This window comes from Enoplosus armatus, chromosome 3, assembly GCF_043641665.1.
Source record: "Enoplosus armatus isolate fEnoArm2 chromosome 3, fEnoArm2.hap1, whole genome shotgun sequence".
Taxonomy (NCBI): Eukaryota; Metazoa; Chordata; class Actinopteri; order Centrarchiformes; family Enoplosidae; genus Enoplosus; species Enoplosus armatus.
In genome coordinates, this window is record NC_092182.1 from 14,597,613 (window position 1) to 14,611,438 (window position 13,826).

Sequence of the window (13,826 nt, forward strand, 5' to 3'; positions counted from 1 at the left end):
GTCAACATAAAGTACATTAGGAATGGGAATGATTACACGTTAACATGACAAAACAAACTAAACTCATTCATATCTGCCCTAACCTATAAATTGGTGATTGATGATCAGATTATATATGTTATATTCTGAATGTGTGAACACATCAGAAGATCAAGAGAAAAAAGTGAAATTCCACCATGGTGAAGTGACTGGGCATCTAATTTAAAAAAGAAAAACAAATAAATAAAACTTTTCAGGAACTGAAAATGTGTGTTAATCCTAAACACATACAATAAAGTTGTAAAAGATTGTGATGAAGTTATGTGGTTCGATCCTTGCTGCTAGACTAGCCATTTAAACAGTTTATATCATTCACCTTATCAACAGTGAATTACCTACGTTCCCATTCCTAATGGTTTCTTAAACTTCATACACACACACACACACACACACACACACACACACACACACACACACACACACAGAGAGACTCTCACCTGCAAATGAGAGAATCAACTTGTACCTTAATGACTTTACAAAGTCAGAGTAACAAATCCTTATGCTGAATATCCCAGACTTGTTCAGCTGGAGCATCAGAGCAGTGGGAAAAGACCTTTGTCGTACGGGGACCAGCTGAATCTTTGGGGGGGCTTTCTAAGCACAGCCTCTCCTACTACACTTTTAAGCATGATGTTGCCATGCTGTTAGTTTAATTTCCTCTTAATTCAGGTGGAATAATGTGATGAAAACGTGTTGGATTGTCTCATGACATATTGCTGTGAAACAGTCGAGTGCAAACTAAAATTTGACTTGCTGTTGCACGTGTCAGCCGTACTCACCTGCTGAACACTTACTTACTCATTTTTCTTCATCACAGTTTCCCTTTTCTAGTAAACAAATCTGGAAAGCTACATACCACAAAACATAATAACAGTGGCTACAGAACTTGGTGTTAATATTTGTCAAAATCCAGCTGACAATATATTTAGAGAAAATCCTTCAAGGCTTACCTTTAACAACAAATTTTAGGCTTTCAGAGCATATTTTAGTCTTTAGCAATTTGATAGACATTGTAGCATCCCCTGTTGGAAGGATATTATGTGTGATACTATAACTGAACATGTTGATACTTTGTAAATAGCAGTCATTATCATTGTTTATATTACAAGTCAATACTGTGCAGTGTGTAGATTTTGGTTGTAGGGAGATGGTTCATTATTACAGTGACTATCATGATGATGATTACGCCCTCGCATTGATGCTGGGGAAACAAATTTACGTTCAACATTATCTTATTACTTTTTTATTTTCCTTTCCTATAAAACAAAAATGAATGTACTTTCATGTTAGCCTTTGATAACACAGGGGCTGGGACAAGGATTCGGACTGTGTTCTTTCATTTTTAGCCTTAAATAAATAACACAAAGGGGTCTTGAGTCTTAGCATTTATCTTAGTACATCCTTTTTACAAATCTGTTGGAAAGAACTACTGAGCATTTAGACAGTCGGTGTCAAACTCTAAAAAACACAAGTGTGGGGCAGATTCAGCATTGTGACTAAAAGCACCAAATGTGAAAGCCAAAAGGAGCACAAACCACAGTTTAATGTTGCCTGCTCATTCGCAAGAAGCTGGTCACCTGTCTTTCGTTGCAGTTTTTTACCTTAGCGTTCCAACCATCTGTTGATATATCACTCAGTCAACCTACACCTGACGTAGTTTCTGATGGATTATTTTCAGAACCTTGCTGAGAACAAATAGTACCTAAACTGTAGAAAACATTGCATTCACACAGCCTCAGTGTATAAAACCTTAAGTCAATGTAGCCACCAACCATCAAACCAGATAACATTTCATCATTACAACCACCTGTGACTGTGACAGAACCAGGTCAGGGCAGGTGGTGTGGTGGCCTTACCAAACTGACAGTGCCATTATGTGGTAGCTTTTCACAGAGGTGTGTCTTTAAGAGCAGTGCAGTGTAAGTAGCTTCTGTGAGTAGTGTCAGTCAGTGTAGGTCTGCAGTGCTTTAGGGAGTTTAGGTCTTTGCTGTTCTCTGTAGCCTTGTGTTTCTGTGTTGTGAGGACACCTCAAGGTATGTAGATTTAGGGAAGTCCCTTTCCTCCGTTGGTAAAATAGGCTAGATGCCATGGTTATTAGCCTTTAGAAAACACTGGATAACCTGAGACAACAGGTCATTCCCGATGACGTTACTTTTTTTTTTTTGTGGAGATGTTTTCTTGTGGGGACCTTTTTTGCTCCCACAGTCTTTAGTACTGTTCACTTTTTGTTATTTTTGCTACTGGCTCCTTCCCTGTTTTGGATGCTTCATTTCTATCATCAAGGACGTCTCTAGTTTTCTTCCGCGTGTCTTGGGGACGTGTGGTGGTTTGTTTCAGGAGGTGGAGCTGGCACTTTTGAATAAGGATCATATCTGCTTGCGAACTGTACAAGGTACATCAAACTGACGCCATGTCTTTCTTCTCAGTCTTCTCTTTCCGTTTGGAAACACTTTGCATTTGAATCTTGGGAATCATCGGTTTGTAAAACAAAACCTGTCGGCCTGTCAGTTATGTGCATTTTTATGTTTCATTTTTTTTTAAATGTTTTTTATAACTTCTTATTGGTATTCACTCACCTGGCAGTTGTTTCCCTTATTTCAGTGTAAGTGTCTGAAATGTATTTATTTATGATGGAAAATATATTGTTTTTTGTAATTACGTTTTTTAACCTTTTGTTCACTTTGACCCATTGACGGCTGATCCAGTAAGAATTTCGTACATGCAGCCTAGATCGAAGCAGAATATGACTGTGTTATCAATGTTATTTTAACAATAAAACACTCTTCTATTGCAGTGTGAATCATTTACAAATGCTTTTAATTCACAACATATCTTCAGTATGATGTATTATCTTATTTATTCAAACATGTGGCTAAAGTAATCAAAGGCAGCATAAATAGTCAAAGCCAGGACAATAAGCAACCTGAGATACAAAAATTCAACATATAGTCAGGGCTGTAGCCAGGATTTTAGAAACACTGAGGTCATGAATCCAAAAACTTTTTTTACTAGCCACTAAAAAGAACGTCATGTTTTATTTTTCAACTTATATTTTATGTAAATTTTATCTCATGATAAATTGTGTCAAAACCCTCTTCACACAACACATTTTGTGATCTCTGTAGAGAATATTAAAACTCCTTATTTTCATTATTTTTGCCATGTTCACCGTCTTAGTTCAGCAGGTTAATTAGCACTACAAAGTAGAGCTGAGGCAGATGGGAATGTCAGGTATTTGGTCATAACCTGGAGCCAGCATGGCTAAAAATATCAGAAACCACTCAAAAAAGCCCAACCTGTGAAATATGTGTGTAATTGTCAAATGGAAGTCATTGCCCTACCCAAATTCCTACAAGAAAAATACAGAAGACATGACCTCAGTGTCCTCAATGGTAACTACAGTCCTGTGTAAATTATTTAAAAAAAAAAAAAAAAGGCAAGAAAAGAATATTTCATTAACCACATTTGGCACCGGCGCTTCATGATATGACAAGACCTTCTGATTACAGCAGCAGAAATCAGTTCCTTTATCATTTTCATGCAAATCAAACTGATTGCACGTGTGTGTAATGAAATCTCGTAGGCAAACCTCGCATAAGTATTCAGTGAGTCATCTGTTAAAGTGTCAATATTGTGTCTTCTGTCAGGACTGCAAGCGCTTCTTAGCCATGTACGCTCTGGTGACTTGGTTCATCATGGCGAGGGCAGTGAGAGCGGGGCAGAGTGCTGACAGGTACCAGGTGTACTCCCTGACAGATGCAGCGAACCAGGCAGAGCTGAGGCCGAGGAGCAGGCTGGCACTGCCGAGCAGGTACGTGACGAGTCCAGAGGCTGCGTGGTAGCGTTTGAGTTTGGCCAGGGACCAGCCTTTGGCCAGAGAGTGGTAGATGAGAGGCACAGCTGCCAGAGACTGCAGCCCCACCACGCACACTGTGAGCAGGCCCAGCAGACCGTGCCACGAGGTGAAGTGGGGTTTACCGTTCAGGTGTTTGTTGTACGAGATGGCTGCCAGACCCAGGACTGCACAAGACACACAGAGGCACTGCAGGATCCAGTGAACACGACCTTTCGTCTTGTGGGAAAACCTTTTGATGGGGGATCCATGGGGGGAGAAGAGGAGTATGGCTTCTGTCATGAAGAAGGAGAACTGGTGGAGAAGGAAAGAAAATTAAATAGGGCTGCTACTGACAATTACTGTCATTATTGATTAATCTGTAGGTTTTCCTGATTCATTGATTCATCTTTTGATCAATCTAATACCGAACGTCCATCACAATTTCCCTAAAGCCCACGTTGACATGTTCAAATTGTATGTTTGAGGAGCTGGAACCATTACATTTTGGGAATTTAAACACAAACAGTGCCAAGTATACGTTATATAATATATATATGTATACTCTGTTGATAAACCAATTGATTAACGGACTGTTTCAGCTTTTGAAATAAAAATTGGAGGGGTTGATTGAACTTCTTACACGTGTTTACAGCTAAAAATATCTATTTTGAAAGCTTCAACTTACCGCTAGTGTCATAAAGAAAGGATGCCAGGAAAACCAGCCTAAAATAAAACAAACGGATGAAATCAAATCAACAAATGGTATGCCAACAAAGTCAGGGACAATGGAGATGTTTGATTAGAGCACTCACTTGAACCCGGTCGAGACAGAACTGCAATGAATACAGTGAAGACAACGCAGATAAAGTGGGTCAGCACTGAGGAAGCTGTTCTGGTAAAACCGTATATCCGAGGCTCGGATTCAGTCTCTTTGTTGTGACTCATGTTAAAGACGACTAATGTGCAGCTATGCGGCTCACCTGCAACCGACCCACGCCAGGTTGTCGCCTAAAGTGAACTCGCAGTTTCAGCCAACAGGAACCCGGAACTGATGGTGAATGGCAGGTAACCGTTAGCTCCTCCTGCTAAACTTTAGTTGGCTTAAAGCAACAAGATGAGACTTTAACAGAAGCCTACTTTACCAGATAACTGTCACATCACGGTAACTTCACCCATCATTGACTCATCTGTTCCCAAGTGTGGAAAACCAGCGTGCGCTACGTTGTTACGTAGCTCCGCCGGCCGGAAAAAGATATTTCCGGTAAGTTTTTTCAGAAGAAAGTGTTGTTTTACCAAACAACAATCTCTAAATAGACTACAAACATCTCAAAATACAACCTGTGGTCGTATTATTCTCAGTTTTTAACCAGTAGTTCTGGTAGTTTTATTTCTAAAATGCGTTTGGCCACATGAACCAGTACATTATCAAATGACATGATAAGTGTCAAAATTTACACGTCACATTCCTAAATTATTTTGAGTAGTACTACCTAAGGAACAGCTCATGGTAGCCTTGTAGCCCGATAGCAGGTTAATCGTCCATGGTATGCCCACATAGTTGTGTTTATATATTTTTCAGATCTGTGTCACAGATTGAGAAGAGTTGTAGCTGTGAATTAAATTACTCTTACAATACAAATGAATAGTTTAAACCTGTTTCCAAATGTTTAACTAGCTCACGCTTTTATTTTGAAACCGGAATGCCCGGAAATCTCTGCTTATTCTGGTTAATTTAACACACCTACTCCTGGCTGACGTGGACGCCTCCTAGAGAGATCCTGCACACACATTTAGGGAAAGCAGATCTTTTTCTGGAGTCGTATTTAAAGTTGTACCATTCGTTGAGATGTCATTCAAATGTGTAAAAATAACCACTGATAAAGATTGCAGTGAGTGTAAAAAACAGTTTCGGGCATGTTGTTGGTGAAGGATGTGATGTCTCAGGCTTATAGGCTACCACCTATTCCACATCCAACAACTGAGTGGACTCTCACTGGTCAGCTGTTCACTGCTTATTGTGCTCCAATTACTCTCTAATAAGCTTGTGACTCTGCAGGGCCTCCACACAGTGGGCACACAGGCAGCAGCCACAGCAAGAGAAGAAACAACAACATGGTCATTCAGGACATCCCTCTCTCTCTCTCTCTTTTTGTCTCTGTCTGTCTATCCCTCTCCGTCTAACATGCACTGAGATTGTTTGTTTCTTTGTTTATTTATTTCTGAGAGAAGTCAGACTTGGCAGGGTTCCTATTGCAACTGGTTACTTTGCAGATTTTTCATACAAAATATATGATCATCTTATCAAATGTGTTTACTTTATATTTTGCTGGTAATACTTCCTACTTTTATTGAAGTACCTAGGTAAGATTTTGATTGCAGGACTTATACATATAATGCTCATAATTTAGTATTTTTACATTGTTGTATTGCTGCTTTTCTTTCATTACTGGAGTCGACATGAGTGTCAGGACAGCCTACAAGTGCATCAAAGATTTATTCTATGATTTCAAACATGTCTTTTTTTCAATATAGATTTGGTACAATGTCCCACAACCTCTCTCTAGATTTACTTGCAGCTCTGTCTTCAAACCTAGACAGACCGTCCCTGCCACTGTGAACTTTCTTCTGTCTACAAAGCTTTAAAGAATGAATGAACTCAGTGGAGTAAATGAGAGAGTGGCACTCATTATGAATCCTCATATCCTTGAGAGAGATAGTACAGAGTAAGAAGAGTCTTTCATCTGTCCCCCACATTTGAGCCTGGAGCCTTTTTCCTCATTGAGCGATTTCCAAATGGCCCTTAATTAAACTTTAAACAGTCTTTTCATTCCAAACGGAGAAAAGTGACTAATTCTGTTGCAGATTGATCAATGGTATTATTCATGAGGAGATTTATTATACTTTACTGACTCATTTAAATCCCTTTTTGACAAAATTCTGACATTTTACAGAGTGTGATTTTTGCTTTGGTTAGGCTATAAAATAATTAAGTTGTAGATTGTATTATAAATGGACATCCTATTTTATAGAGGTTTGAAGCGAGACTGTTCTGATATACCACCAAAAATTCACTTCTCAACTTTAATTTTATTGACCCCAAAGGAAATCAGTTTTACAGCTGGCTGAAACAGACTTAAACATCAAATACATAAAACATACCAAAATACATGAAATATCTAATATAAATTTGTAAAACATAATGCTAAAGCCTCTCACAGTAACATTTCCACTGTCCGTGGTTTAAAAAACAAAGTGGGTACCACTTTCTAATGAAGCATCATTTATGAAGAGTTTATAAATTGTACCTAACGTCTTTATTAATGGTTAATATATAATTTACGAATACCTTATAAACTATTAATAAGTGGTTGCCAGGGTGAGAGAAATCCCCTGCCATGGTGTTTTTCCTTTCTATTTGGTAATGATACAGTTGTGAATATTGATAAGGAATTCATAAATACGTTCTAATAAAACCTAAAGTCTGCAGTAAGACATTCATAAACGACTTATTGCCATCTTTTTTTATTTATTTATTTTTTGAATATTTTTACAATAATCCATGAAGGATAAAGGGATTTTTCACAATCCAGGCAACCCAGTAGTTGTTTTTATTATTCATCCATCACTGTACACATACAGTCGTGTTGTTGCTCGTGTGAGGACAGAGGGGATTCCTCCGGTGCTGCCTCACCACTCAGGATGGTTTAATACACAGACGGGATTAGACGGTAATCCCACACTCTCAATGTGCATGCGCAAACTGGAGTGCGTGCGTCGGGCGAGGGACGGTTCGGTGGCGATACAAGCGACAAACTGCGTTCACTCTCCAAATCTCCTCTGCGCTAAATAGCGGTGATGAATTAAACAAGGTAAGGTCATTTTTTAACGGTTTGTCTGTCGGCAAATCCGAAGATTTGTTCGGGTGTCACTGTGAACTGAGTTTGTCGTCCCGTTTCAGACAGGATTAAACCGGGCTGTCCCGTTACAGACTGAGCTGCATTTCGCAACAAATGACAGATTAAAGAATAATCTAAACATGCGCAGGTGATGCTAAATTTCACGCGAAAATAATTTAAATAATTTAAAAGCACCAAAATATGCATGGATGATCCCGTCACAATGCGCTCTTGTTGCCCTGTGTGGATACTTGCGCCGTGTGGTGACCCACTTGGCAGATATGGAGCCCCGGGTTGTTCATATTCAAGTCACAATGAGGCTCCACAGCTCCAAACTAATGAAACTAAGTTTCTGATGCACATGTGAACATTTTAGACTTATTCTTCCTAATGACACTGCAGAAGAATGTTTTCAGCTCTACAGTTCAGAAAGTGAGTTTTGTTGTCCTGCTGTGTCTGTCACTGTGATGGAAGAAGTTTTCAGATTATTTACTCAATACTCCATTACAAGTGAAAGTCCAGATTTAAAATCTTACTCACATAAAAGTATTTACTATATAAGTATCAGCAAAATGTACCTAAAGTCTCAAAACTATAATCATTATGCAGCAGAATGAGCCCTGTCAGTGTTACATTATCATATGTTTTATCAATTGATTAATATCACTGATTTATTAACATGTAAGCAGCATTTTTAATGTTGCAGTGCAGCTCATTAACATTACACAATGCTGCGTAGTTTAATCCACAACTATACTTCATATTTTATAAAGTGATCATATGTTTAATCTGCAACATTATAGTTAAACTGGTTAAACTGGTTAAAAGGTATAAACTGAAGGAATTGTACAATATTTCCTCTTGAAACGTATAAATGGAAATACTCAAGTAAAGTACTGTACAAGTACATTAAATGTGTACAGTACATGAGTAAATGTATCTAGTTACATTCCACCACTGTCTGCCACACTCAACACCTTTAGCTTTTATACATGCATACATGACATTATATACATTTAAAAACTTAAAACCAAGGCTGTGGGCTTTTTACTTCCATTGTGTTGGCAGTTATCTCTGAAATGACAGATTCAAACTAGTTCTGTGGTTTTTGAATTTAATCAAAGAAATGGCGTTGGCCCACTTTTTGTGTTTCGTCTAAAATATGCAGTTTTGTTTCACTGTCACAGTCAGAAAAACAGTATGAGTTGTCCCAGGATTGCACAGGATTATGCAAGTCATTTTGACCCACATTTTATTATAATCATCTGAATCCTGGATAAGATTAATCTTTAGTTTTACTGTTTGTGAAGCACATACCACAATACAGAATAGACATTGACTTCATGAATTTTATTACTTGAATTGAAACTGATTTAAATATGTCAGAATATTTCATGTTAAACCAACCTATACATGTTTTTGTTGTATTGTACACAAACTTCAAACTGTCTTGCAGCTCTTAAGGACTCAGTGGCCACCGGTTCATCTGCACAACACACCGATCTGGAAGTGGACCCAATCAAAAAACGTACCTGGAGCCCGACGTTCACAACATCCTCATTAAGGATGCAGGGGTGCACATACTAAATCTGTCTCCTCTCAGGGCTGGATGTACAACCATACTAGCTCATGGACAGCAAGTGCACACTTGACATGTCAGCATCTGTATCAAGGACAACATGTCTAAATGTGAGCTGATTGAGCTGAAGGACCTCAGTGTAAATGATCCCATTGAGCTGGCTGCTCCTGTGGCCCGCCGAGCCCCGCCGCCTGTAAACCCAGGTCAGCCAAGCCACTTCCATGTCGTCCGTCTGGTTGGAGACAGCGTCAGCATTGAGGCCCCCAGGTGTCAGATAGGAGAGGCTGGAGTAGGTCATGACTTCCAGCCCTACAGTCACACCCATCTCACCTGGTGTGACCTGTGTGGAGAATTCGTCTGGGGTCTTTATAAGCAAAGTTTACGCTGCGCCAGTGAGTACCTTCTGCATGTGAATTTGTTTAAAGGATGCGTTTGGTAATATTCTGTATTTTTTCTTATTATCACCAAATCCCTTGAAAAGACCAAAACCAACAATGAAATGAAAAGTATTGCCTGTGTAGCCAAAGCCTTATTCCTCTGTGCCATAGATCTCTGCTGTTGTCAAAAAAACTATTAAAAGCACATCAATGACCCAAACCGTTCCTTCAACATGTTCCTTCAACACCATCAACATGGGCGCTGCAGTTTATATTGAGTCAGTCCCACATTCACCGTCCTGCTGCTGTAAATACTCACTAGAGCATTAAATGTGTATTTATCCATGGCTGAAAATAGTCCCTAACAAATGCACTATTTACTTCTGTTTGACTAAGATTTGCTAAAAACGACAGTGCCCAGCTGTTTAGTAAATTATTTAGCCATATTTATAATTGAAAGAATATATCAGAGCCTGGTTTTTAAAGATGAAGAAAGTCTTTCGTAGGAACAAATGGGCTTGGCGCTAAGAGCAGGTTGGGGAAGAAGAAAATAGACTAATGCATTGTTGATTTTGGCAATAAGAAAAATATAGAATAACATAAGCCTTATCCTTTAAGTTTGGTGTGTACACAATAAGGATGTTTTTCTGCAACCATTGACTTAAAAGGCAAAGACCAGCCACTAAATCTCATTGCATGAGACACATACATTATATTAGGCTGTCTTGAATCATCATGTTCCAGATTTGGGCTTAATAATAGACATTGTGAAACAATGTGGTTGTAAAAAGTTCGTAAATAACACTGGTATGAATATAAAACCACTAACCTTTCAAGAAATTGCTGAAATTTGGATAAAACAATTGACCTTGGCTGAAATGGCTGAAAATGCCCTTAAATTAAAGCCCATGATAACTAAGTCATGTCCACCCAAAGCTCACAGAGCTGTGATACATTCTTCATTTTCCAGTATCACCAGAATGCAGGATGCTCATGTTATTTTTCCATTTCATGAGAAACTGTATCACAGAGTTGGTCCTAATCTGTAGGAAGCTCTGGGAAGCGTCATGTTGGTACAGGCAGTTCCTGGGAATGTATTTGTTTTTCTTCAGGCGTTTCGGTTCCAGTTAAACACAGAAAATGAACTGCTGTACCATTTAGATACAAACAGGTGACAGAGTGATAACAGCTTATAATTAACATCCTATTAATTATCAAACATAAGCTATTTTTATTTTGTACATACAAAAATGTGGGCATGTTGCTCCCATGCATAGATAATGCATCTAGGTTAGTGTGCTTTGGGTGAGATTACTGAACAAAATCCACACCAGAGCGCTCTACACAACAAGTGTTGACCTCTAGCCAAAGCATTGCTGAAAAGGCTAAATTTGCCCCCTCTAATAGTGAACGCTCTCTCTCTCTCAGACTGCAGTTATACTTGTCACTACCGCTGCCGACCGTTCATCCAGCTGGACTGCAGCACAGACGCAAGTTTATTAATACACCAGGAAGACTTCTCTGTCGACTCTATCGAGACAGACACAAATGTGGTGAGGAACAAAGCTACAATCACATATTTTATCAATAGTACATTTGTATAGAAATATTTGTCTTCATTGGATTGTTTTTTTATTTTCTGAAATTCATATTTTACAGATCATTTACAATAGAAAAGGAAGTCTAAATTGTGATTCAGTGATTTAACTGTACAACCAAACAATGAACATTTTTTTCAGGAAAAAATAGTTGGTAGGTCAAAGCAGACGGAGGCTACCAGATTGTCTACTGCTGTCCACTGAGCATCAGTGTGCCATATGTCCTCAAAGATACTGGTTTTATTGCATCCTCATTGTCAAGGCATCTATACAGAAAGTCATTTGGGAGAGAGCTGAGGGGAGGGGAGAACTTAACAACTTCACGATAAAACAGCTGTCTTTATTTCAGAACCGCAAAAATAAACTACCGAGACCTGTGGACCAGTACTGGTTTCATGTTTTTAAGCTCAAACCACATTAATATGAAGTCTACTATCGTGTCCGATGGAACATTCTTTTAGACCTGAAAAAAAAACCAGGATGAATCTCCTTCTAGATAGAAGGATCGTTTTCTATCATTTATAATTTACCATATCAAAACGTCACCAATAGCTTTATTTTTGGCACAGATTCAGACATTTCTTCCAAATACAGAAGGTCAGAAAGCATGATTTCAATCAGGTTTCATCTACAAAAAATAGAACCAGAACATGTAGTCATGTCTGACTGAGAGCTTCCTGCTTTATGAAAAATTGATTAATCATGATTTTCTGAAGCCCTAAATGATTGCCCCACTAAACCATAATTCAACTCTAAAATCTGTTGATATGTTCACATACATCAACAATAACATTGGGTGAAAGTTTTGCCCGTAGGATAATTTGAGCAGACCTCCCTGGGAGTGGGCTGCCCTCTTTGTGACATCTTTGTGAGGTTTTATTGTCAGGGAGGAGAAAATGGAAATGCAGAGGTCAAAAGAGCTGTTAGTAGAATCAGATCTGTCCAGACAGAAGAGAGAGACAGAGGAACGCTGAGACATTTCCGACATTCAACTCCAGAAATAAGTAAAGGGTTAGAGCAATGACAAAAATCTGAAAAGGTTTGCTAAAATCCCCGCTCACCTGAACCTTGGAGATGACCTGGGGAAGCACAGCGAATGACCCATTCTGTAGTCTGGAGGACGGTAGCTCAGAGCTGGAACTGTATTTTACTGCATATACATCTTTCTTTCACAAGGCCAGAAGATCAGCGGTGAGGCTAATGGCATAATTCATCAGTCCTGGAGGCACTAAGCTGTTTTTGACTTTCCGTTTGGTTAATTATATTAAATCATGTATTTATTTTCTAACTACAGACAAAGACTTTCTTGTGAGGACAAGCTTTCCGTTGACATTACGTGCCCTATTTTTTCTTTTTCAGGATGAACAGATCGATTGGGGTAAACAGGAGTTGACTCTTAGTGAGATTCAACACAAGGTTAAGGAGTATAATGCACAGATCAACAGCAATCTCTACATGGTGGTTGTGAGTGACTAATAAACCCTTTTTTTCTCTGAACATTCATTCTGAAAAAATGTCTCCTTGAACTGTATTTTAATTGTATTAGTATACAATAGTTTGCAGGTGTTGTTGATATTTTGTGAGACCATTTCACACATTCTTACAATATAAATCTGTCTACCTTGCAGAATAAAGACGGGTCCTACACTGGTTTCATCAAGGTCCACTTTCAGTTGGTCCGTCCTATCTCCCTCCCTCCCCGTCAGAGCCTGTGCTCGACACAGGAGGAAGAACAGCAGTGTGGACGGCTGAAACGACGGACATCTTTCTACCTCCCCAAAGATACTGCCAAGCACCTGCATGTAAGCTCCCACACACGTGTACGAGAAGTCATCGAGGCATTGCTCAACAAGTTCACCGTGGTGGACAACCCAGCCAAGTTTGCCCTGTTTGAACGCACTGAGAGGCAAAGTCAAGGTAGAATCCTCAAAAACGCACATTTACTGTGAAACAAAACAGGACTGAGTTTCAAATGCTAACATGCTGAATTTAATTCCTTTTAGTGTACATGCATAAACTGTCTGATGATGAGTGTCCCCTCTACCTACGCTTGTGTGCTGGCCCCAGTGAAAAAGTCCTAAGCCTGGTTTTGAAAGAGAATGAAACGGGGGAAGTAAATGTAAGTTTCCATTTGGCTCTGAGAATTAATTAATATGATAAACGTGTCAATATATGCTAAAAAAGCCAATATATGCAGTGTCTATACAACTGATTTTAATGTCTCTCCTCCACAGTGGGATGCATTTAGTTTCCCTGAGTTGTGCAACTTTCTGCGAATCCTGCAGCGTGAGGAAGAAGAACACGTACGGCAGATTGTCAGGCGCTACGCTCTTGCTAGAGACACGATGAAGCAGGCCATGGCAAGGATTACTACTCCTGGTTGACTTTGAGTGATTCAACTGATCTTCATATGTAAACACGAAGAAGAACATACTGCCACTCTGAATAGTATCGTTGATCAGCAATGTAAAAGGGAAGGACAGAGCTCAAACAATGAGATTG

At 39.1% G+C, this 13,826-nt stretch overlaps 2 protein-coding genes across 3 annotated transcripts; one reads left to right on the forward strand and one right to left on the reverse strand.

Annotated features, from left to right (window-relative positions):
• Positions 1-3,682: 3,682 nt before the first annotated feature.
• cyb561d2 (cytochrome b561 family, member D2) lies at positions 3,683-4,819 on the reverse strand. Its single transcript, XM_070903465.1, has 3 exons — positions 4,687-4,819; positions 4,560-4,597; positions 3,683-4,186 (listed from the first exon to the last, which is right to left on the reverse strand). Exons 1-3 carry the CDS (start codon positions 4,817-4,819, stop codon positions 3,683-3,685), a joined length of 675 nt encoding a protein of 224 aa, XP_070759566.1.
• Positions 4,820-9,449: 4,630 nt separating this feature from the next.
• On the forward strand, positions 9,450-13,708 carry rassf1 (Ras association domain family member 1). Of its 2 annotated transcripts, XM_070903161.1 has the most exons (6): positions 9,450-9,741; positions 11,155-11,279; positions 12,684-12,788; positions 12,953-13,241; positions 13,328-13,443; positions 13,559-13,708. In XM_070903161.1, exons 1-6 carry the CDS (start codon positions 9,450-9,452, stop codon positions 13,706-13,708), a joined length of 1,077 nt encoding a protein of 358 aa, XP_070759262.1. The 2 variants fall into 2 exon arrangements, with proteins under 2 accessions (XP_070759262.1, XP_070759264.1); XM_070903163.1 differs by lacking the exons at positions 9,450-9,741; positions 11,155-11,279 and adding an exon at positions 12,399-12,515.
• The last annotated feature ends 118 nt before the right edge of the window (positions 13,709-13,826 follow it).